Raw genomic sequence first — 24874 nt, forward strand, 5'->3', positions numbered from 1 at the left:
CTCTACATGCTGCTCATCTTGGGTGTGCATATGCATGGTGATGTCCACGGGCCTAGGACATAAAAAGCAAGGGCAAAGGCTGGTGCCCAGAGACTGATCACAGCACCAGACTACAGTTTAATTTTTTTCTTTTTTACTAAAGGTTTGCCCTGAGCTAGTAGCTGTTGCCAATCTTCCTTTATTTTTGTATGTGAGCTGCTGCCACAGTATGGCCACAGATGAGCGGTGTAGGTCTTCTCCTGGGAACCGAACCTGGGCCGCCAAAGCAGACAGCACTGAACTTAACTGCTGGGACACGGAGGATGGCCCACAGTTTGGTATTTTTCACTTGACTCAGGAGCTTTTCCCACAGTGGAGAAAACGTTAGTGTGGTGGGACTGGCAGGGTGGTTCCCACCAGTGAAGCAGGGGGCCTGTGACCTGTTTAAGTATGCAGGGGCCAGAGAGTACCCCATGGCCCCCAGTGGTATCAGACCTGGCTCAAATAGGAAGCAGCCTTTGTGATCACAGGTTCTTAGGCTATTTGATAAGTTGACAGCCAGCAGAGGCAGCTGACCCATTGTTCAAGCCAACAAAGCTACCAGGTTACTTAAACTCATTCATCCTCCCCCCTAGCATTTCCCAAAACTTTCCCACCTGTTGTCTTCTTGCAGCTACATAATTAAGTTTCACCATTTCTTTCCCAAATTCTTTAAAGCGATTTGCAAGGTCTTGTTCATTTGTAGCATTTTTGACAGCTTCCAGGGCCTCCTCCACCTGAAATGATTTAAAAAAGAGTACATTTATAAGTGGATAGTTTTTAAATATTATTAAACATGTTAGAAATGGTAGTTTGTAAAATGAAATCAACGCTAACATGTATTAACATGTAAATAAAATAGTAGGAAAAAAGTACCCCAAGAAACATTTATAATCAGAATAAATATTTGTTTAAGATTTACAGAATATTTTGCATATAAAAGATAATAATTGCTGAACACTTGTAGAATATAATACCATATTGATTGTATTTTATTGATAGTTATGATTTTGACAAGGAATACAGACTTCTAATTTCAAGTAGAAATGTAAAGGAAAATATATTTAAGAAGAAAATATAGAATTTAAAAGCAAATTCTGGAAATCTCCAGAGGGGGAAGTAGTTTACAAAGAAATACTGGAGGAACTCTTGGGCTGCTGCAAGTTTGATACAGCCTGAACCTGCAACCAATCTTCATGGCAACATCTCTAAATCTGGGACTAAAGGGACTGTAAATTTAGGCTGACTTTACACCTTGGCATCCAATAGAAAGAAGAGATATTGAGCCTTGAGAAGCAAGTGAATTCGAAGTTGTACTGCCCCATCACTGGGGTGGAGTGGGGGTGGACAGGATAACAGCAAGCACGCCACCCTAAGCAAGCACAGTTCTTCCAAATTCCTGCAAACTGTCTCAATGAACGTCTCCAGAGTGGCCTTGGACTTGAGTTATGAATTTCACTAAGAATTCCTTCATAAACAATTTCAGGATTTGAGAGGTACTCCAGTCTCCTCCCCTCCAGAATGATTTTAACTTTAATATGGTATGAGATTTCCACAAGTGGTAACACTTTTAAGGTTATAACACCTGTGGACTCAATTAAAATTAAGATATTATGGTGAAGTAGTCCACTAAGTGACTGAGTCAGGTAGCATTTTTGTAGAAATAATTTTATCAGCAGACATAACCAAGAACACAGTCTTGAGTGAATACGGCACAAGACAGATGTGTGCTTGCAAAATCAAAGGCTCCTTAATATGAAGGGAGCCTCGTAAAGAGGTCTCAACTAACACAGGCTTCTGAGAGAGGCAATAGAAAAAGAGAGAAAAGAACAAAGAATTAGGAAAGAGTAATGAGAAATGCAGAGAACTCATGGGCCTACTGCAGAATTCTCATCGGCTCTTGCAGTTTGGAGCAAATCAAAGGGCAATGTATAGACAGTTCACTGTGACAATATGGAAGAACAAATGACCACTGAGAAAAGCCACTGACTAACATAGCTCTGAGTTACAGAGAAACACCTTTGTTTAAGCTTGACACAATCACGAAGGTGGCTAATTCAACTTCCTTATCAAGTTTCACTGAGCAGAGGAAGAGAATCATGTATATAAACCAGTGATAACGGATATCATAAACCTTTTACTCCATAGAAATGATAATATCATTCAATTTACTAAATAGGCTAACTCATTTTTATTAAGGAAAAAGTTGTAACAAGCAAGGGAACTTATTTAGAATGGTGGTAATCTAGACTCCAAATAAAATTAAGTTTCCAGGGGCCAGCCCTGTGGCTTAGTGGTTAAATTCATGCACTCCACTTTGGCAGCCTAGGTTCACAGGTTCAGATCCTGGGTGCGATCCTACGCGATTCATCAGCCATACTGAGAGGCAACCCACATATAAAATAGAGGAAGACTGGCACAGATGTTAGCTCAGGGTTAATCTTCCTGAAGGGACAAATGGGGAGTATTGACAACAGATGTTAGCTCAGGGCTAAACTTCCTCAGCAAAAAAAAAAAAAAAAAAATTATTTCCCTGCCCATCTACTATGGAAATTCTGCATCTTTTTTTCTTCCTAATTGTAAAAATATAAAATGATGATTCAGCTTCTCAATGTTAATCTTTTCCAGTTCCTATCCAGGCTCTGATAATACACGAGGAAAAGAAAGAATTACAGTTGAAAAAGGGACTGTTGTGCATTAGGATACTTTTTAGGGCTTCAAATCAAATTACATTTTATGGTGGAATGGCCCATTTAAAGCATTTTCTTAGTTTAATGAGAATCTCATACCTCAAATCTTTAAAACAACAAATCAGTGATGTCTCACTTCTAATAGATTTATGATCATCTTACCATGGCTATCAACAGCATCACTGAGAAGACAGCTCTTGGCAGTTAATTTGCTCCTGCTATTTATTTGAGTTATAACTCTTTTCTCAGGATATAAAAACTGGTTCCAGGGAAGAGCAAAACAATTATCTCAGAGGGAGCTAAATGTTGGATTTGTTTTCTAATATATATATATAAGACAGACCTCTTCCTGGTTGTTAATCAGACCAATTTGGAGTATTTATTTTGTTGCGTGATAGATAACTTATTTTCTCATTGGTTTTCTCTGAAGAATCTAGATGCCAGTTTGAATTTATGTTTCTATTTCAATGAAGTTCTTTTGAAAAGAAACACCAATGATGGGGCCTGTTTGTGTAAAGGTAGACTTAGTCATACTCAGAGTTTAATCTAGAAGGATCTGAGAGGTCACCTAGTGAAAAGTTCTCATACAGAAACATGGGTCAGAATTTGTCCAAGGCCCTGCAGAAATGGAGGAAAAGGGACCAAAGTCTGGATTATGGGTACTATACTGTTATTAGATAGACAGATGATGCAAGGGAGAGAGAGGGAGAGAGGAAGACAGAGAGACAATAGAATGTTGAAAGGACATGGAGAAGGAAGAGAAAAAAAGGAGAAGGGCAGTGACCAGGCACTTTTAAGAAGTCAAACCTAATATAGAAATTAAGTTTTTATTTTTGAACAGAGCCAATGTTCTTTTGCTCTTTCTGGGTGTCTGAGAAAAGGAAATTGACTCCTAAAGCCAAACAAATGCCTTAAAAGGCAGTTCTTATGCAGAAGAAGAGCCTGGGACACTTTTTACCCTACCCAGGCCCCACAGTGATGGATATAAGTCAGAAAGTGTGAGAAGGACTATGGGGTCAAATTGGTCTGTGTTTCAACCCCAGCTCCGTCATTTGTTAACTCTGTGACCCAGGGCAAGACACTTAACCTTTCTTATCCTCACTGTCTTCACTGATAAAATAAAGGTGATGGCGTTTGCCACCATACAAAGTTTTTGTAAAAATTAAAGGCAATAAGAAATGTAAAATATTAAAGACTTAGCATAGGGCCTGGCAAGAATTAGCAACTCCTTAAACAGACATACTGACCTGCTGCTTAATATCTTCTGAAGGGGAAGAATTTTTCCTAAATAATTTTGAAGAGGAAAGGCTTCATCTTAAATCTTGGAATGTCTGCAGATGACAGGATAGGGGAGGGCTAAAGGAATGCTGCGGAGAGGACACAGGCAGCAGGCTGCTGGCAATGGCTCTGAGAAGGAGAGCAGTAGGGCCCTCCAATAAGGGGGTGGTTTGGGAGACTGTAGGCCCTGCACTGGGAAATTGCTTCCAATAAGCTGAGGAAGGGAGCCCTTAGAGGCAGCTGTCCTCGCCTTCCCATTATCAATGCCCGCAGGATCTCGGGCACTGCAGGCAGCTGTTCTTCTCCCACAGCCAGGCTGGGCTCACGAACTGCATAGCAAGAGCTCTGTTCAGCCAGGTATTCCTGTCTTGAATATTGGTAGCCTGTGCAAAGGTACAGCTGAAAAAACTGAAAGTTCCAGAAAAGATATTAAAATTTCCTCCCTATTGGTAGATTTAGATATTATTTTCAGAGCTTGTCACTTAAAACTCTTAACATCTTGGTCTTCTCATAGAGTTTGTTCAAAATCGCCCCTCCTTGACTCCTAAAGCAAGCCTGCCTGCAACTATGGGTCTACAGACGTGGCAAATTGTCCCAGACAGGGTCTTTAAATCAGTTTCTAATTGTCCTAGTTGAAAATGCACTTTTTTACTTCCATATAAAAAATATAGTCTGAGAATTCATTTTCTTCATTAAATTTTTATTAAGAACCTACTAGGAGCTGGACAGGTGTCTGGCGATAGGGATAGTGCTGAACTGAGGAGTCTGATCCCTCCCCTCTTGCACTGTGTAAGTGGCCTGGTTCCCCCAACAACATTTACTGCCCAAACAAGCACTATAAATCCTTGTTATTATAATCATTATTGCCGTTTGGACAGTCTGACCTCATTCTAGGTCCCACTATTGATACCCCATTGACTGGATGTTAAGTGACATTGATGAAACTATTTAACAAGTCATACATAACTCTCTGTAGGATCTGGTTTTACCGCTAAATTAAAAATATTATCTTGGAAATAGGAGGTGGCCAAGTGAATGAATGAATGAATATAAGATTCTACATCTAACTACTTTTGTTTAGTCATATACCCTGGTTGACCATTGGTATCTCAGCATTATCATGCTGTATCTTTCTGCCTCTTAAAGATAAGCAGGACTTCTTCATTAAATGTTATGTTCCCTTGTTAACAAGTGAATAAAATTATTTCATTGGAAAGCAAGAGAGATTAAATGCTACTGTCATTTATTCTTAAAGTGGCATGTTTTATAAGGCACAAATAATATAGCTCACAACATATTTCCAAAGTTATTTTCAGTTTATTCATTTATTCTTGAAGTGCTATGTTTTACAAGGCACAAATAACTTGTGATTTATTTCCAAAGGTTTTTTTCTGTTTGTGCAAGAAAAATGACACTAGCCAGTGTCACTGAGTACTTATGATGTACCAGATGTTGTTTTCAATGGTTTCTATATATCTAATTTAGTCCCCCAAATAGCTCTGTGAAGTTGATGGTTTTCTTATTTCTACTTTAACACAGGGAGAGACCAAGGTCAGAGGAGTTACCCAACATCACTGGGAGGTCTCACAGCAAGTGAGTGCAGGAGCCTGGGTTTGAACCTGGTAGTTTGCCCCGAAGCTCATACATTTAACTTCTGGGCTCTGCTGCCTTACTCTCCCAGAAAGGATGGGTTTACAAAGCTGATGGACTTTGGGTTGAAATTGTCTAGGATGATATTTTCGTCTGTTCCATGACTGTGCTAAGTGAGGCCAAAGGTGTTTAAGTATCAGCGGCACACAGGAAATATGATCAATGAAGGCCTCATAAACTCTAGTCCATATTCTCTTGGACTTATTAAATCAATCCTTTGTCATCTTGGGGGGCCACAGACAACAGTGGCAAGCATGAAATACAGGTGGGTAGACATTCATGTTGGGAGACACAATGTGTTAAAAAAACCCCAGTAGCAACAACCACTGTTGGCCTACTTTGGTAGAGATAGCCAAAACCAAGATAGTAAGTTTGAGAACATCAGTATAGGGATGTAGAACCAAGGTGATCATGTGAGCCAGGGATAAGAGACAGGTTGCATGGAACAAGTAGGATTCAAACAGCACAGAAGACACTCTTTGATAATGCTTCATATTGATCTCAGACCAGCACGTAAGGAGACAAGAATATCTTCTCTGTTTTCCAATGGGGATGAATGTCAAGCAGAGTCTCAGCAGTTAGGATGATTTTGAATATTCTACACGTATGTAAATACAGTCATCTTTAGTTGGGCTGAGGCATGAACTTGATCACACAAGGTGAGTCGAGACAGTCCTTTCCCTTGAGTGATTCCAGGTCAACACCTCGCACTCCCAACTCTACCTTTTCTCTTTCTTTCTTATTTTCTGCTTGTGGGAACTTTCAAGGAGGGCCGAATATTGTTGATGTGTTGAAATACGGTCCTCAAGGGAGAGTTAAAACTTAAAATACAAAGTGCATATTGTAATAAAGAGAAATGCCGCGATTCTTGTAGAAAATGAGATTTCTGAGAAAGCTAACAGACTGTGTAAATATGTATGTATCTGTGTTTGGGAGATTTTCTGTCTGAAGTGCTGGTGTGTAGCCCTTATTAAAGTCAAGTTCACTGCTTTTCCATCTAGAATACACACCAGCCTTCTTTGAATCTGGTTTATTTATATAAAGCTCTCTCTCTCATACAAAGCAGAAAGGCTCCAGGACCTCTCAGCAGCAAAAGAGAGAAAGGCGCTTCAAGGCCCTAAGACAAAGTCAAACACATACTGATTTAATGATAATCACCCTGCAGTGTCTGCAATAAGCATTACACGGTCACGAAAGGGCAATTTCTATCCAAAATGGCCCCTGTAGATGATCTATTGTACGTTAATGTGAAAATGACTTCCTGCGTTGATTCAGAAGATGATTGATTTCTACTCTGAGTGCCAAGACAGGCCTGATGGATGATAGACAACCTCCTAGTCCATTTCTCCTGGACAGATGGTGGGCCGTGGCCTGACTTTGGATGGTCGTACAGGTGCTTCTTCACACCAACCCTGATGGGGTCAACTGAAGGCTTAGAGGCTCAGAAGAACAGCATGCTAAAAGTTTATTCATAATTTTTATTTGATAAATCTCTATTAAAATGGAGAAAATTGAGGTATAAAGGGAGAGGGGGAAAATACCTCTGTTTTCCTAAAGGCACTGTGATGTGAAAACAATTTTCTGACATCCTTTAACTCAGGAAACTCCTGTTGGTCTAGCGCTTCCTTAAAAGATGATCAGGAAGATAGGTCCCAGTAATGTTTATATGAGTCAATTGTCAGACAAGACAATTATCTTAATTCTGAGCTTCAGGCTTCCTTCACGATTGAATTGGTTGATTATAAAACATCTGTATTTGAGTCAAGTGTCAGGCAAGCAGCCTCTGACTCTGGCCATTTTCTCGGCTGTATTTTTTCATCGTTGTATAGCATATTTTCTGAAGAACTCACTTAATAATGTTTTCTTTAGAGTATTCATTAAGTATTCAAATGCCTTATCTGCCCATTTCCTTAAAATGGATTCCTGGCATTTCTAAAATTAAATACTGCCAGGGGCAAAAAGAACTTTGCATTTACCATGAAGCAAATTATGTGCTTTGACCACCTAACAGATGATGTATTAGCAACCACTGAAGGTTCACATTTGTGGTCTCAGTTTGGAACTGGGATTCAAGAAGACTTCAGGGTATACTGGTCTGCCTCCACATGTCTTCCCAACCCTGCTTTTTAGAATCAATATAAAACCCCAACTGTACTCATTGTTGCATTTACCATACTCATTCTTCTAATTGTTCTCATTTTCACATAAGAAATATAGTTCTCCAGAGGAGCTGTGTCATCTTTGCATTTTCTCACTGGCCATTTGATCAAATAGATGCTCAATAGTGCTCTGTACAGGTGGTCCTAAGGTAGGTGTGAGCGAGCCAAGCTTTTCACATCAGTTTATTCCTTCCTTGGTAGGGTTTACTCACATGCTCTGAAGTCAACCAGCAAATGGTTCCAGAATATAGCAATTGCCTAGTTTATTCAGCAAACTGAGAGCTGTGGTGTAAAATGGTTAATATGAGTGTTGGGAATCACGTTGTGAAAACAAACTCTTTTTCTTCTTTTTGATTTTGGACGTGTGTCCTCTCTGGAAAGTTTTCCTTTGTCAGTTGCGTGCACTGTAGTTCACTTTTTTGAACTCTTGGACTCGAATTAACGCGGTCAATGATTAGAGCAAAACTACTGTTAAATTGGAGGTTAATGCCTCTCCCCATCTTTTCTTCTAGTGACTTTTATGTTACTTGATGGTGAGCATGGGTTAAATGGAATCTTAACAGAATTCCTTTAAGTGTTATATTTCCTGAGATTCCAATAGCTAAAAGAACACATTTCCTGTACTGCTAATGATGTTGAAGGTGTTCAGAACATGTTACCCCAAAGTAAGCCCCTTAGCATGTTGATTATTTTAAGCTGAAGTCACTTGAGAAACAGTAGACGCAGGAAGGGCTCTCTGACCTCCCCCTTTCTACCTAAAAGCAGGTCATAATAGTTCCCATGAAAAAGACGCTGTCCCTGCACCAGGAAGAGAACATTCTTATCACTGAAGACTGGGAGTCAATGCCACAATGGATCTGTACAAACAAATCTACTAAAATAACCCTAATCTTCCATTAGTTTACCCCTATATTTCCTAGTCACTTTCCCTAAATTTGTCTCTCCTAAAAGCTTAAGCCAGTTTCCTTTGTCTTGCCATTTCTCCAGAAATTTAACATTCTTGGTTCAAAAAAGTATATATGCTCTCAGTATTAATTCTCTTGTAAGTCTTCATTTTTCCTATTAAGGCTCCTATATGCACACAAAAATATTAAATAAAATTTGTATGCTTCTTTTCTGTTAATCTGTCTAATGTCCACTTAATTTTCAGGCTCAGCCACAGAACCTAAGAGGACAGAGGAAGATTCTTTTTCTTTCCCTTTTCTGGCCGTGGTTCAAGTCCCTTATCATGTCCATTTGAATTAGAGATAGGAAAGATATGTTTAAGGAGATAAACAACTTGAATGTGATATTTTGCTTACTATCTATCTCTAATTAATGAAATACATGGAATGAGCTCTCTTGACTTCTCAAAAAGGAATCCCAACAGACCAGAAAGACATCTATGAGCCAAGCTAAGTTTTGAAAGTATGCGTTCTTTGCACTGCTATGCTTCCATATCTGAAGCATCCCTTCCTTCATAGATTGCAGGTAAAATGCCTCACTCTTATGCCTGGGAGTCAAATAATTTCTTAAATTATTTTCCCTGGCTAGTGTGAAGTTAACAGACAATAAATCATTATTATTAACAGCAAAATAAGATAAACTTTCTTAGAAATCGGTGGTAGGTATTGCTCTGAAGTTACTTTGAAGGCTATTTTGTAAGTTCAAGAAAGGATGGCAGCTCTGTGTCATAAACGGTTAGTTTGTAATCACCATCTAGCTGAATCTGGACACTATTTTCCTTAATGATGGGTGTGGATGAGAATGTAGCCAATCTCTCATAATGACCTCAAACATTCCAGGAATGCAGCACAACTCTTCCCAAAGATGGGATAGTCAGCAGGGAGCATTAATGTGGGATGAAGATTCATCATTTACTTCCCTAGAGAATATGAAATGAAAGGTTCATGTGATTCTATTTTCAAGAGTTCTGTTTTGGCTCAGTTCTGGGAACTCCCTTGTATATAATGATGATGGCTTCTTTCCAAAATGTGTTGATGTTAAGATAAATTTACTGTATCTTAGAACAAGGACCTATTTACATTTCCCATATTGTAAAAACTGCCTGTTTAACTTAACTGCTCTTATGTTTTCTATATTTGGGAAAAATTTTGAAACACTAGGTAAAAATTAGAAATGACACAACTTTTGGAATAAAACAGGATGTTAAAAAATCCACAAAAAATCTGGGCTTGAGTTCTGTCTCCACCACTAAGTAGTTACTTGATCTTCAATAAATCATAATCTCTCTACTTTTCAGTTTCTAAACTTGAAATGAGAATAATAAAACATACTTAGTGGTCGCTGTAAAGATTCAATAATGAAAGTATGCAAAAGGAGCTGACCATCCTTGGTGTCAAAGAAAAAAACAAAGCTGAATAGTAGTTAAAATATAGTTAAGATAGTAGTTAAGATTTTGGTAATGGTAAAAACAGAACTATTGCAATAGGGGAAAAGAGACCCCACTATAGACCTGGGATCAATTCAGAATACTGCATGGACAAGTGAGAATTCATAGCCAAGGAGCAGGGTAGGGGTAAGTGGGTGGAAAATTACTAAAAGGAAATGTCAGGGGTAAGGGAAATGGAAGCTAACTTGAGCTGACAGCGTCTTTGCTGAAGACAGGCCAGGGTGATCAAGACATCGCCTGGGGATGGTGGAGGATGAGAAATCCGATGAGATATAGATGGGGAACAGATATGGAGGATGGAGGACTTTTGCTAAACTGATCTAGCAGGGTTCTTGCTAAAATAAGATTTTACAAGGAAGTGCACCGAGGCACCTAGGAGAAGGTTCGAGAGCCTGACTAAAGTTTGGTTAAGTGAAGAATCTTTGTCATTGGTCACAATATTCTCAGTAAGTCTTGGTTCCTATTCTTCCTATTATCTTAATATTTGGAAACTCGTATTTTATTCATCTGTAGGATAAATATTTCTTATTTCCTTGACGTATTGAGTTATTTTAGATTTCCAAAAAAATAATAAGGTAAAAAGGCATTGAAAATAATTTTAATATTTCTTTTAAAAATTATTAGTTTTTATTTCTAGGGTTAATGCTACAAGCTTATATTGGACATCTACTAATAAATGCTACAATTATTAAGAAATATTAGTAAAATCTTTGAAATTTGGATTCTTTTTGTCTCAAAGAGGATGAGAGCTCAAAATGTGATGTTACTTCTGTGCATTAATCCCTTGCATACTCCCACAGAAACTCCCTATTATGCCTTGACAACAGCTTGTCAGCCATTTGGCAGAAATTTTACCCTTTGAGAACAACCAAACTCAAAATTGTGGAGGCGTTTTTTTAAAATGGGAGCTTTGGTTTTATTCTTTTTTCTTTTTTTTCTGTATGCATAGAATAAAAGGAAATTCAAATCCTTAAAGGTAAAGAATTAAATGAGGGTAAATTTTGAAAACTTAACGCTCAAAGTGCATTGATTTGCATTACTTTATAACAAAGAGATACCACATATTGAATTCAAGCTGATGCATCCTTTTTCATGGGCCTGGCAACACATTTCCTCTTTGAGAATGGCTTTGGAGTTCCGTGGATTTTCATGCAATTCTTGGTTTGAAATCTTTGATCACAATAGCTCACTCATTCTAGTTTCCTTGCAATTAGTCTCACTTCCACACTTAGAATCAAAAAAGCGAACATGAATATACCAGCATGGCTTGGAATAAATAAGAAATCCTGGGAACTAAACAAACTTTATCCATTTTTCCATCTAGACCAGGCCCAAGGTTGGTTCACATATAACATCCGCAGTTTGAACTTCTGAACTGAATGTACTTCCATATTTTGACTTAGATTGGTTAATTCACACCTATGTTACTATCTCAGTGTGTTCACTTATTTTGATGTTATAATGTGCTATTGGGTTATCTGAATAAGAACTCCTGATTCTAAAATTCAAGTTAAGAACCTGGTAAGTCAAACGATAGAAGGAAAACATTTCAGAAATGCTATTTTGAAGGAATAAAAGCATATTTCATGAGCCTCAGTTTTTCATTTTCACAAAGAATTTCAGGTACTTCAAATATCTATAATTTCAATAGATTTTGTCAATGCAGTATTTGTTTCAAGTTTTGAGTGGGACTAAGAGACTTGACAATAAAATCTAAAAATCATTACATACTAAAATAATCCTTTGGAAATCTGACACACACACAGAAGACACACACACACACTGCTTCTCTCTCACAACATTTTATTCAGAAACAGAAATTTTACCTGCCAGGAGCTGACCCAACCAAGTTAACTCTCTTTTGTATTTGTAAAGAAGAAAACTGAACTTCTGAGAAATTATTTAATTTTACTGAGGTCACACAACTAGACAGGGGAAGCCAGAAGTCTAATCTAGGTTTGCCTAATATCACTTTTATTTGTTGCACTATGTTCCATGCCTTGACGTAGACAATTAAGCTGAGATTTTTGCCCTAAAAAGATGCTATCTAAAGGGAAAGACTAATATGTAAACAGCCATTTATAACACTCTTTAAAAGCAGGGTTTTATTAGTTTCAAAGAAACTTTTAAAAATTTTGTTTTATTATTTTTTATTGAAATATAATTGACATATAACACTGTAAAGTTTAAAGTGTACAATGTGTTAAGTTGACACGTTTATGTATTGCAACATGATTAGCATTGTAGCATTAGGTAACACTTCTATCACACCACATACTTATCATTTCTTTTTTGCGGTGAGAACATGTAAGATCTAGTCTCTTAGCAACTTTGAAGTACATAATACGGTATCGTTGACTATAATCACTATGTTGTGACAGATCTCCAGGACCTACTCATCTTCTAACTGCAAGTTTGTGTCATGGAACTTTTTAATAGGACCAACTTACTTTGTCTTGAGGACCCAGGGAAGATTTCATTGAACAGGCCTGAGGAGGAATAGAAACATTCAAGACAGAATAGGAAAGAGGGCAGGAGAGCAAGAGGAAATAGCACATGTAAATCATTTGAAACAGATGAGAACATCTCAAAGTCAGGAAATCATGAAGAGGTACATGTGATAAGAACCGAGAAAGGAAGAGGATGCATATCTTAAAGTCTTAGACATCATGTTAAGGAATTTGGACTCATTATAGGCGAGTGCAAGCCATGGGAGGATTTTAATCATGAGAGGAAACTCTATTTATTCAACAAATATTTCAGTGTTTATTATTACCAGACACTACTCCTATTTATAAATTAGAATAATTTCAGACAACAAAATAGAAGATAAACCAGAAATGGAAAAGACTAGGGGCTACTTCAAAACCTTTAGGCAAAAATGATGAGACATGAGGTAGAGATTGTCTATTTCATCTTTGGGTTAACTCTTGTCAGAGGGTAAAATAATAGAAAATATGACTTTAGTAGCTTCTCTTCTCATCTTTATTTTCCCTACCTGCCAACCCTCTTAACACTTTCAGCACCCTAGCACACATCTAAGGGGCCCAGAAGTTTCTTGTGAATTCAATTACAGTCACGTGCCACATAATGACGTTTCAGTCAACAATGAATTGCATGTAAGAAGGTGGTCCTCATGTCTGACTAGGCAAGGGAAACAATGGAAAAAATAAACAACTGGGACTACATCAAACTAAAGAGGTTCTACACAGCAAAGGAAACCATCAACAAAATGAAAAGACAACCTAACAATTGGGAGAAGATGTTTGCAAATCATATATCTGATAAGGGGTTAATATCTAAAATATACAAAGAACTCACACATTTCAAGAACAAAAAAACCTACCAACCCAATTAAAAAATGAGCAAAAGATCTCAACAGACATTTCTCCAAAGAAGATATATAGATGGCCAACAGGCATATGAAAAGATGTTACACATAATTAACTACCAGGGAAATGCAAATCAAAACTACAATGTCAGGACGTCTATAATTAACAGGACAGGAAACAAGTGTTGGAGATGATGTGGAGAAGGGAATTCTCATACACTGCTGGTGGGAGTGCAAATCGGTGCAGCCACTATGGAAAACAGTATGGAGACTCCTCAAAAAATTAAGAATAGAACTACCTAAGATCCAGCTAGTCCACTGCTGGGTATTTATCCAAAGAAGATGAAAACATGAATTTATAAAGATGTGTGCACCCCTATGTTCATTACAGCATTATTTACAATAGCCAAGACTTGGAAGCAACCTAGGTGCCCATCAAGGGACGAATGGATAAAGAAGATGTGGTATATATACACAATGGAATATTACTCAGCCATAAGAAATGAGGAAATCCAGCCATTTGTGACAGCATGGATGGACCTTGAGGGTATTATGCTAAGTGAAATAAGTCAGAGGGAGAAGGTCAAATACCATATGATCTCATTCATAAGTAGAGGATAAAAACAACGACAAACAAAAGCACAGAAACAGATTGGATTGGTGGTTACTAGAGGGAATGGGAGGAGGCAGGAGGGCAAAAGGGGTGACTAGGCACATGTGTGTGGTGATGGATTGTAATCGATCTTTGGGTGGTGAACATGATGTAAACTACACAAAAATCGAAATATAATGATATACCCCTGAAATTTATATAATGTTATTAACCAATGTTACTGCAATAAAAAAAAGTAAATAAAGAAGGTGGTCCCATAAGATGATAATGGAGTTCAAAAACTCCTATCACTTAGTGATGTCGCAGCCATTGTGACATTATTGTGACATCATTGTGTATTGCATTACTCACATGTTTGTTGTGATGCTGCTGTAACCAAACCTACTGCACTGCCAATTGTCTAAGAGTATAGCACATAGAGTTATGTACAATACACAATATTTCATAATGATAATAAATGACTATGTTACTGGTTTACATATTTACTATACTATACTTTAATCTAGTGTTGTTTTGTTCATCATGGCCCCTAAGCATACAAAATCCACTGCTAATGTTGCGAGTAAGAAGCCACATTGAGTGACTAGCCTGGAAACAAAATTCAGTGACTAAGTACTGCAAAGACTGAAAATCAGTCAAGGTTGCTGCTCACCAGTCAGGCATGTCCCTTTCCTCCATAGCTATGTGAAGAACAAGAACAAAGTGAGAGAAGCTGTTAAAGTGTCTGCATTATGAAGGCAAAGAGACTAAAACAACTTTGAGAAGGGCCCACATCAGACACGGAGAAACTTCTGATGCCCTGGATCAAAGACCAGACAGAGAAGCAAGTCTCTGTCAGCACCATGACCATCATAGCCAAAGCAAAAACTTTGTTTTTGATGTAGAAAGAAAAGACTGGACCTGACTACAATGTTGAATTTACTGCCAGCTCTGAGCGGCTTAAACAATTCAAGAATCCTTATTCATCACATAATGTGAAAGTGAGCGGTGAGTCTGTGAGCGCTGATGTGAAGGCAGCTGAGGAATTTTTGGAAACTCTAGATGAGCTGATTGAGGAGGAAAATTACTTGTCAGAGCAGATATTCAATATGGATGAAAACGCCCTATTCTGGAAACAAATGCCTGAAAGGACTTTCATCCATAAGGAGGCCAAGTTTGCCAGGTTTCAAAGCTTTTAAGGACAGGATAACAGTCTTGCTTTTTGCAGGCTACAAATTGAAACCCTTTGTGATCTGGCACAGTGAGAACCCCAGGGCCTTCTAGCATATCAATAAGGACACATTGCCAGTGTACTACAGGAGCAATGAGAAGTCATGGATGACCCAGCTGCTCTTCTAAGAGGCCCTCTTCAATTACTATGAGAGTAAAATGGAGAAGTACCATTTGGAGAATAACATCCCTTTCAAGATTTTGCTTATTGCTGATAATGTTCCTGGACATCCTCCTTTTCTTGGTGATCTTTATCCTGATATTAAAGCAGTGTTTCTCCCTCCAAACACCACCTCTTTGACTCAAACAATGGATCGGGGAGTTATAAGGCCTACAATCTGACAAAGACCTTTGCCCAGGCTATTACTGCAACTAAGGAAGATGCTGTGAAGACACTGATGCAATTCTGGGAGAATTACCACTATGTAATTCTATGGCTGCATCAGGAACCTTGTTTGGGCTTGGAGTAATGTCACCAAGGAGTGTATGATTGGCATCTGAAAGAAGATGCTGAAGACATTCAGTCGTAATTTCAAGGGATTGCCAAGTATTAGGAGGTTGCAAAAATCAATGAGGTTGAGGTGGAGATGGCAAACAACTTTAACCTGGGTGTGGATGAGGATGACATTGAGGAGCTCTTAGAGGTGGTTCCTGAGGGATTGATGAATGAGGAGTTATTGGACCTGAAACAGGAATGCATGGCTGAAGAAGAAGCAAGAGAACCTTTTCTCTACACTACCAGAGAAGAAAAAGAAGAACCTCTAAGAAAATTTGCAGGGTAGGGTTTCGCAGACACTTTTGCAGACCTCAATAGGCTCCTTAAAAATTTGATAACATGGGCCCCAACACTGAAAGGTTTTTATTAATAGAGAGGAATGTTTATGGTGGAGTATCTGCTTACACGCAATTCTACGATGTGAAAAAAAAAACAAATCAAGCAAAGCATCATGGACATATTTCCGAAAAGGGTGACACCTTCTCAAGAAGAGCCTCAGACAGATCATTCAGGAGGTGTTCCAGAAGAAGGCCTTATTATCACAGGAGATGACAGCTCCATGCGTGTTATTGCCCCTGAAGACCTTCCAGTGGGACAAGATGTGGAGATGGACGACAGTGATATTGATGCTCCTGACCCTGTGTGGGCCTATGCTAATGAGTGTGTTTGTGTCTTAATTTTTGTTTTTTTGAGGAAGATTAGCCCTGAGCTAACATCTTTGTACGTCTTCCTTTACTGTATTTGTGGGACACCTGCCACAGCACAGCCTGACAAGCAGTGTGTATGTCTGCACCCGGGATCCGAACTGGGGAACCCCAGGCCCCTGAAGTGGAATGTGAGAACTTAACTGCTGCGTCACCAGCCCCGGCCCCTGTTTCTTAAGTTTTAATAAAAAAGTTTTTTAAACCTTGTAATAAAAATTTTTTTAAGTAAAAGAAACCTTATAAAATAAGGATCTAAAGGGGCTGGCCCCGTGACCGAGTGGTTACGTTTGCGCGCTCCGCTGCAGGTGGCCCAGTGTTTCGTTGGTTCGAATCCATGGCACTGCTCATCAAACCATGCTGAGGCAGCATCCCACATGCCACAACTAGGTGGACCCACAACGAAGAATATACAACTATGTAATGGGGGGCTTTGGGGAGAAAAAGGAAAAAAATAAAATCTTTAAAAATAAGGATCTAAAGAAAGAAAATATTTTTTACACCCCTCCAATGTATTTGTGTTTTAAGGGTTATTACAAAAGAGGCAAAAAGTTAAAGAAATTTAAGTTTATAAAGTAAAAAAGTTATGGTACGCTAAGGTTAATTTATTATTGAAGAAAGAAAAATTTTTTATAAATTTAGTGTAGCCTAAGTGTACAAAGTTCATAAGGTCTACAGTGGTGTCCAGTAATGTCCTAGCCTTCACAGCCACTAGCCACTCACTCACTGACTCACCCAGAGCAACTTCCGGTCCTGTGAGCTCCATCCATGGTCAGTGCCCTACACAGGTGCACCATTTTTTATCTTTTATATGTTTAGATGTGCAAATACTTAATGATTATGTTACGATTCCTTCCAGTATTCAGTCCAGTAACATGCTGTGCAAGTTTGAGCCCAGGAGCGATAGGCTGTACCATAGAGCTTAGGTGCAGTGGGCGATACCATCCAGGTTTGTGTAAGTGCACTCTGTGATTTTTGCACAAAAATGAAATCCCCTAATGATGTACGTACCCCTGCCATTAAGCTATGCGTGAGTGTAATTTGCTACAGCAGGGATAGGAAAAGAATGCAGCTTTCTGATATTCCTCCAAAGTGCCACCTTGTCACCCCCTAAAAACATAAACATCCCTTTTTCCATGTTCCCAGTATAGGGGATTGTGGATGGGCTATGCCTCCAGAATTTTTTCTGCAATCCTATGTCTACATGTTATTTTGCATCTTCCTGTTTGACGTCATAACATATCCTGGACCTCTTTATAAGAATTGTTTTAAGTCCATTTCACTCTCTTTGGGACTGGCACAGCCTTTGGGAGAATATTATCATTTCTTTGACCCATTTTTGATCCTTTATAAAGACCAACCACTTGCAGTAGCAGAGTTGGCTCCTGTTGCCCTGAAAGGAGTCTGACATCCCCTGGGAAGGGCCACTGTCCCCAAGCCCACTCTGTGTCCCATGGAGCTCTTGAGCCCTGATACCCTCAACACCTTTAAATAGGACTCAGATGACAATTCTCTCACTTCCCTTTGACTAATGAGAGTACAGACCAGCCCCTCACGGCAGAATCCCAGGGATGGACTAGAGGGTCTGAGCCCAGCCCGGTGAGGCGGTGTGATGAAATAAAAGATGGCAAGAGAGCCAGAAGAGGACCCAGGCCCTCCCCAGAGGCCCACTTCTGAAGACCATGTGGCAGACGGGACCCTCCTCAGGGCCACCTTGGGAGGCTTGTGGTGAAAATGGCAAGGTCACATGAGAAAAGGAGCCCTAATCACTGTGTCACCCCAAGAGAGTCACTCATACCCAGGAACACTTGGACTGAACCAAAATCCATAAAATGTTAAGACTGCCACTTCCCATTAATGACTCTTGAGTTGTTTGGAGTGGAATCCTAGTCTCTTAGTTCATACCCTTGGGGACACCCTTCAGTCGTGGGCCCCAGTGACCAAGCACGAGTAGAAAGGGAGCCTGAGACTAGGAAGATCCTGGGAGGTTTGCGGGCAGTTCCAGGTGTGCCTGTGCAGAAAGGAGCTTTAACACAGGAGACCGGTTCAAGCTCCGGGACGGCCCCCACCACTCTGCCCGGACTTGCTCTCGTGCAAGAAAGGGACATGGCCTGGCCCTGCTTTGCCCCCTGAGGGGTGTGGTAGGGCCAGGTGGGCCTCAACTGGCAGAGCCAGGCTGCCATCAGCCCTGTCCACCTCCCCCAGTGACTGGAGAAGTGAGACCCCTTCTACTTTCAGAGCTCACTCAGGAGTCTGTTTCCTAGACCCTGGCTGGCCTCCCCTCCCCCAACCAACTGACACACCCTGCTTCCAGCCACCTGTTTACTTTGGAGATGGAACACTCCTCAGGGTTCCGAGCGGTCAGTTGTGGCCCACAGGACACTGGCACTCAGAGGCACAGCTGTGGAGCTCTCCCCAGCCATGGAGGGCCTGCTGCCTGCCATCGCGTCCGCTTTCCAGCTGATCCTGGGGCACCTGTGGGGTGCTTTGCTGGTGATTTCAGAAAGCTTGAGCCAGGGGCCAGGTCTCCCTGCGTTCCCCTGGGAGGTCCTGGTATGTACTGTGGTGGTGGCTTTGATAGTCAAGACAGGACACACTTTCACGAGAGGTAAGTCTCCAGGCGAAAGGTGTTCTGCCCGCGCTGAAGTCAGTGGAGAATGTGGGGAGAATACCGGACCTGAGAACCGAGCCGAGGAAGCCCTTCAGTGCCCTCGGGTGGAGGCCAGTCCTCTCCCGTTACGAACCTTGTGCTTGGCAGTGATGAATACAATCCTGAGCACATCAGCACTTCAGGACACTGTCGACCTTCTGGAAAAGGCTTTGAAGAGCCTGCCTGTTAAAGTCTCCAAAGAAACTGATGAAGAGGAACATCAGGAAAGAGCCAGATGGTTGCAGCAACAAAAGCAAATTGAGGAAGAGCTTCCAGGAGAAATCCTCTCCCTCCAAACCGAGGAAGCAACTTTGCAGCAAGAAAACACCAAGCTTGAAGGTGAGATTCAGCAGCTGAAGCTCAAACTTCAAATTCTGCATGAGCTACATGATGAAGAAGGTGGGCCACTTTACAGAAAATTCTTTGAGGAGGAAAGGGTCTGCTCCGAGTTGAACAAGAAGCTCCTCAACGTGTGCTGGGAGATGAACTCCACGTACCAGCTTCGCAACCTCTACAAGAAGATGGCTGAAGACCTGGCCCAAGAAGTGAAGACGTGCACTTCCTATTATCACAAGGAGAACCTCTTCCAGATGCAAAGAGCCGAAGAATGCAAGAGGGCAGCCGTGTTGGCAGAGAGAAAGCTCGAGGAGCTAAGAAGAGAAAATGAGCACAACAAGCAAAGGCTGGCCATGTTGGAGGCCTCGTTCCAGCCTTTGCCAAGAGGCAATTTTCCTCCAGCTGCTCCTCCCACGGTCCCCAGAGGCCCAGAAGTGTGGGGGATCCCCTGGGCTGGTAGGACCCCCCCAGGAAGGAGGATGGCCCTGCCATGAGGCCTCAGGGGCCTGGGGTCACCTGCAGATTTGACTCAGCATCCACAGCAGCTGGGCCTTCAGCACCCCAGCCACAGCAGGACATCTGCACGGGTGTTCTTTTCAAAGGAATTTTGATTTTTTCTGTTTTTAGTTTACCTCCTATTACTTACTTAATTATTCTTATTCAAGTAGATAAAGCATTCTAATATGTAAGATATTTTTTCAAATAAAGTTTCATTTAATACATTGCTTATCAATTGCATTCTCTGTCCTTGGACCCTCTAGAATAAGACAGTATAAGGATTGAGTTTAGATTTAAATGAAAGGTCACTATTCATTAAGCCATCATTAGAGTAAGACATAGAGATGTAGAAAACAATAAAGACTGTTTCTGTGTGCTCTGAGCCCTTATTAGGAATCTGCGAAGTGACAATATTTGCCTGAATGAATTAGATTGATAGTAAAAACCAATGGAAAAGCAGGAAAAAAAAAAGACTTCAACATACTCCCGTTCACATTTCATAATGTTTTGATTTATTCCTAAATTTATAGATTAATTTAGAGGGTAATTTTAGATAATTTGCACTCTGTTTTTTGTTCTGTAATTTTTTAAATCTTTGTTGTATTGTTTAAGATAGTGTTTCTTGCCAAAACATTTCTCAATGTTTTGCAGTCCATTTTATGCATTTTGTCCTTGGTGGCAATCACATATGCACCCCCCCACACACAGAGAGACATGCACAAACTACAGTACAGATGTAGAATACTTTGTTATTTCAGTACCTAAGGAAAATGTAAAATTAAGAGATTCAATTTTGAAAAATTATTTAAAATAAATAAAAGAAAAAGATCATGCAATCCACCGCAATGTACACACAAGACTCCTAAGTCCTGTACACAGAAAAGGAGAGGTGCCTGATGTACCCGACAAAATTCCCACTACAAACACTTCACCCCAATGGTGCAGATGAAGAGACTGAGATGCAGCCGTTTCCGGAGCTGAGACAGGGAGGAGGGAAGGGCCAGGGATGCAGGGCTCCCAGGGGCCAGCGAGAGGGAAGCTGTTCCCAGCCCTGGGCTGGAGGGAGGAGGGGAAATGGTGTCCTCTGGGCCCATGAGGGGTTGTCAGGGGAACAGGGAAGACTGCCCCCACCCTCTGCCCTCCTGTCCTCCCACCTCCTGCTGGAGCCTGGGAGCCCCCCAGAGGCCCAGGCAGCGCAGGCAGAGGAGTCAGCCTGGGCACAGAGCCGGCCAGAGAGGGGCTCCGAAGGAATCTGGAGAGCGACCAGCACACTTGACTCTGCTGAATCTGAAGTGCGAGGGTTTCATTGCCTGCTTTCCCATACATTCTTTTGTTACATGTGGAGCTTCTGTGATGTCTTCTGCGCTGTTCCAGGTGTTTAAGATGCAGTGATGAACAAAACGGTCTAATGAGGCCTGGGGACCCGCAGCTTACATTCTAGCAAGGGACAAGGTCACATAATAAAGAAAAAGAGATGAAGGAGGGAAATACGTGCTCTACAGACGATTCCTATAGGGGGATGGCAAGGGCAGTGACAGGCTAACACTCAGTGGGTGACATTTATGCTGAGATGAAAGGTAAGAGGAGTTAGTCTGGGAGATCATGGGCAGAATGTTCCAGGCAGACAGAACAGGAAGTACAGAGGCCTGAGAGGTGGCTTCTGGGGCAGCGGAAATGGGACTAAGATGAGGGGGAGGGGCGGTGGGCAGGGAGCAGGGCCCACAGCAGAGATGTCTCTGTAGTGCAGGGGAGTGACACCAGGGAAGGGTGTAGACCTGGAGGGGAGACAGGGTGGCTGGGGACATAGTGTGATGTGCTTTCTACACAGATGTCTGTGGCTGTGGAGACAGTGGAATGTGGGTCGGGGGAGAGGCGCAGCGTTTTGGTGAGGGGTCTCACAGCAGTCTGCAGGGAGCCTTGGGTGTTTGTCATTCAGATGAGGAGTGTGTGTGACTGTTGTGGGGTCTGAGGAGAGGAACGAAGGAAGACTGAGAACGCTTCTGATAACTTGTGTATTGCCTGCGCTACTTTAAGGACACCTTTGTACAATCTCTGCAGGGGAATCCGAAAAGAAGGCAGCTGGGCACAGATGAAGTACACCCAGTGAGAAGCCTATTTTTCGAAGGAATAGAGTAAGCAGTAGTCATGCCCATTTGGACATCCATGAGGTTTCGACCATCCCTGAAGGCCCTGGGCATCAGAGGGTCTCACCCCTCAGGCACTCCCACAACAGGGGCTCCAAGGGCTGCTCCGGAAGGGGCTCGAGGGCACGGTGAGGATTCCCAAGGGTGATGCATCCGCTCCCTGAGTGGAGCCGATACGATGCTGCTCGTGGAGATGCCAAGATGAACACTCAGTGGACCCCAGCAGAGCGCAGAGCCAGTGGAAGAGGAAGACTCACTGACTAGAAGTGCTCGTGGAGGTGGCGTGTGCACCCACTGCAGGCGCTGTGCCCAGCTCTCTAACTGTCCCTGCAGCAGGCTGGGCGGTGGGTGGGAGGTCAGGGAGGGGTCTCTGGAGGAGGTGGCCCTGAGCTGAATGCTGAGGGAAAAGGAGTTATCCACAGTGCTTTACACACTTTCCGGGGCACAGGAATCACTTGGAGATCTGGTTACAGGGCAGATCCCAGTTCATCAGGTCCTGAGTGGGTCTGAGACTGCCCTGCTCCCCAGTGATATCCATGCTTGGACTGGACATAGAATAGCAAGGATCTTGAGATGATTGTGGGGAAAAGTGTGGGAAAGATAAAGGGGGAAGCACCATTTCTGGCCACATTTCAGCCCAGGCACAGATGCGAAGCTCCAAACAGCCTGGGAGAGCAGAGGTAGAACTTCTGCAAGTGACCTGCCCCTAATTACCCTCTGAAACACTCCTATCTCCCATGGATGGGTCCTGTCCCAAGTTCATGTCCTGTTTCAGAGGAGCATGAGGAACCAAACACTTGGGGTCACTCTTGGGGAAGCCAGCCATGGAGGACCTGCTTTACCTCCAGAATGCCCTAGTCAGTCGATAGCTCCACCTTCCCGGTTCGCACAGCCCAGGCACCTGGGAACCCCTCCTGACCTGTTCCTCTTCCTCACCCTCTCCATGCAATGCATCGGGCAGTCCACAGATTATTCCTTCAAACTCCCTCTGTTCTCTCCATCTCTGCCAACACCCTCCTGTACAGACCACCACTCTGTCTCCTGCCTGGGTCACTGTCGCTCTGCTGACTGTCCTGCCTATGGGGCCCAGGTCACCATGTATCCTCCCATTGACCTCCTCTCGGCAGACACAGCAGACTCTTTAACCCATGACCCAGGCAGGGCCAGAATAAAGCCAGGCTTGGACATGCGTGTGATGAAGGTGCGGCTGACCCCTGCCCTCAGCCCCCTGTCTCCTGCCTCTGGGTCATGGACGGCAAGGGTGAACACACATCCCAGTGCAGCCTGGACAGCTCAGGCGGTGCTTGGTGGGTGCCTGGCATGTTATGGATAGCTCCCCTTTTCACTCATAAAATGGCTCCAGTTCTGACAAGAAATTTGATGGCCACCAAACTAATACCTTGCATGAGTTCAAACTTTTCCAAACAGTAGTGCAACATTTAAAAAAAAAAAACAAGCTCATGAGAAAATAGACAGCATGATTTCAACCTAAATCCAAATGCAACCCTGGACAGTCATGAAGTTCTATGCCCAAAACAGGGCTCCTAGAAAGACTGCACAAGGAGGAAGATAGGGAGGTAGTGACCTTCTCCTTTGGGGCCCCTCCTTGCCAGGCTCTGATTCACTGGCTCTTGGGTGGGACCCCAAAATTTGTATTTTTTCCAAGTCTCTCTCAGGGTTCTGATGCATGGCAAAGATGAACTACATTGTCGTAAGCCATCAACTCTAGGCCTATGTTGAAAGGGCCTGTGCCTTCCTTTGATCCAGCACTTGGGTCCCTCGCTTCCGACAGCTCATGACCTCCTGTTCTAAGATGTCATCAGTATGTCCTTTCATATCCACTCTCTGTCCTTCTCCACCTGCTGTCTGCTGCCGACCTGTAGGGTGTTGGCCACAAGCAGATTCATATCCTTCCGGCTCCCTTTGGAGTCACCAATGGGGAAGCCCAAGAACAGACTGGAGGGAGGCAGGAGTGTGAGCCCAAGCATTGAACCTCCTGGCTACTTCCTGAAAAGACGGCCTTGCGCTGGCTCCGTCTGTGGCTAGAGGCCCAGCTCCTCTCAAGGGCTGACTCAGCATGGTTCTCTTCCTTGGGCTCTCTTCTCTTGATTCCTTGAGGCCTGTAGGTGGTGACAACTGGGCTGTAAGGACCCCTTGTTACTACCTATTGGTTTTTATTGCCGCTGTAAGAAATTTCCACAGAGCTGGTGGCTTGAAACAACACAAATTTATTATTTTGCAATTCTGGAGGACAAACGTCCCAAATCAGTCTCACTGAGCTAAATTTAAGATGTCTGTATGGCTAGTGCCTTCTGGAGTCTCCTTTTGACTTCCCAGCATCTGGATGCCACCTACAATCCTTGACTTGTGGCCCCTTCCTGCATCTTCATGTCCAGGCACCCAGCACCTTCTCTCATCTGTGATATCTGTTTCTATCCATCACCACATCTCCCTCTATGACCCTACCACCAGCCTCTTTCACTTATTAGGCCCCTCGTGATGCCACTGGTGCCACATGGATCACCCAGGGAACTCTCCACATCCCAAGACCCTTGCCTTAATCACCCCTGCAAAGTCCCCTTTGCCGTGGGAAGGTAACACGCTCATAGGTTCTGGGGATTGGAAGGTGGACATCATTGGGACCATTATTCTCTCTCCGTCACCATGCATCCTGCCTTCAAGTTCTCCTACACCTACACTTTTGTATAT

General features: G+C 42.2%; 1 protein-coding gene across 4 annotated transcripts in view; it reads right to left on the reverse strand.

Annotated features, from left to right (window-relative positions):
- Window positions 1–24874, reverse strand: part of CTNNA2 (catenin alpha 2) — a 1089024-nt gene that overhangs the window by 713478 nt on the left and 350672 nt on the right. For all 4 annotated transcript variants that reach the window (XM_044772747.2, XM_070511884.1, XM_044772741.2 and 1 more), the window contains exon 5: window positions 636–755. In XM_044772747.2, coding sequence (XP_044628682.1) covers window positions 636–755 — 120 coding nt within the window. The remainder of the gene's footprint in view (window positions 1–635; window positions 756–24874) is intronic.

The sequence above is a fragment of the Equus asinus genome, chromosome 6 (genome assembly GCF_041296235.1).
Source record: "Equus asinus isolate D_3611 breed Donkey chromosome 6, EquAss-T2T_v2, whole genome shotgun sequence".
Classification (NCBI taxonomy): domain Eukaryota; kingdom Metazoa; phylum Chordata; class Mammalia; order Perissodactyla; family Equidae; genus Equus; species Equus asinus.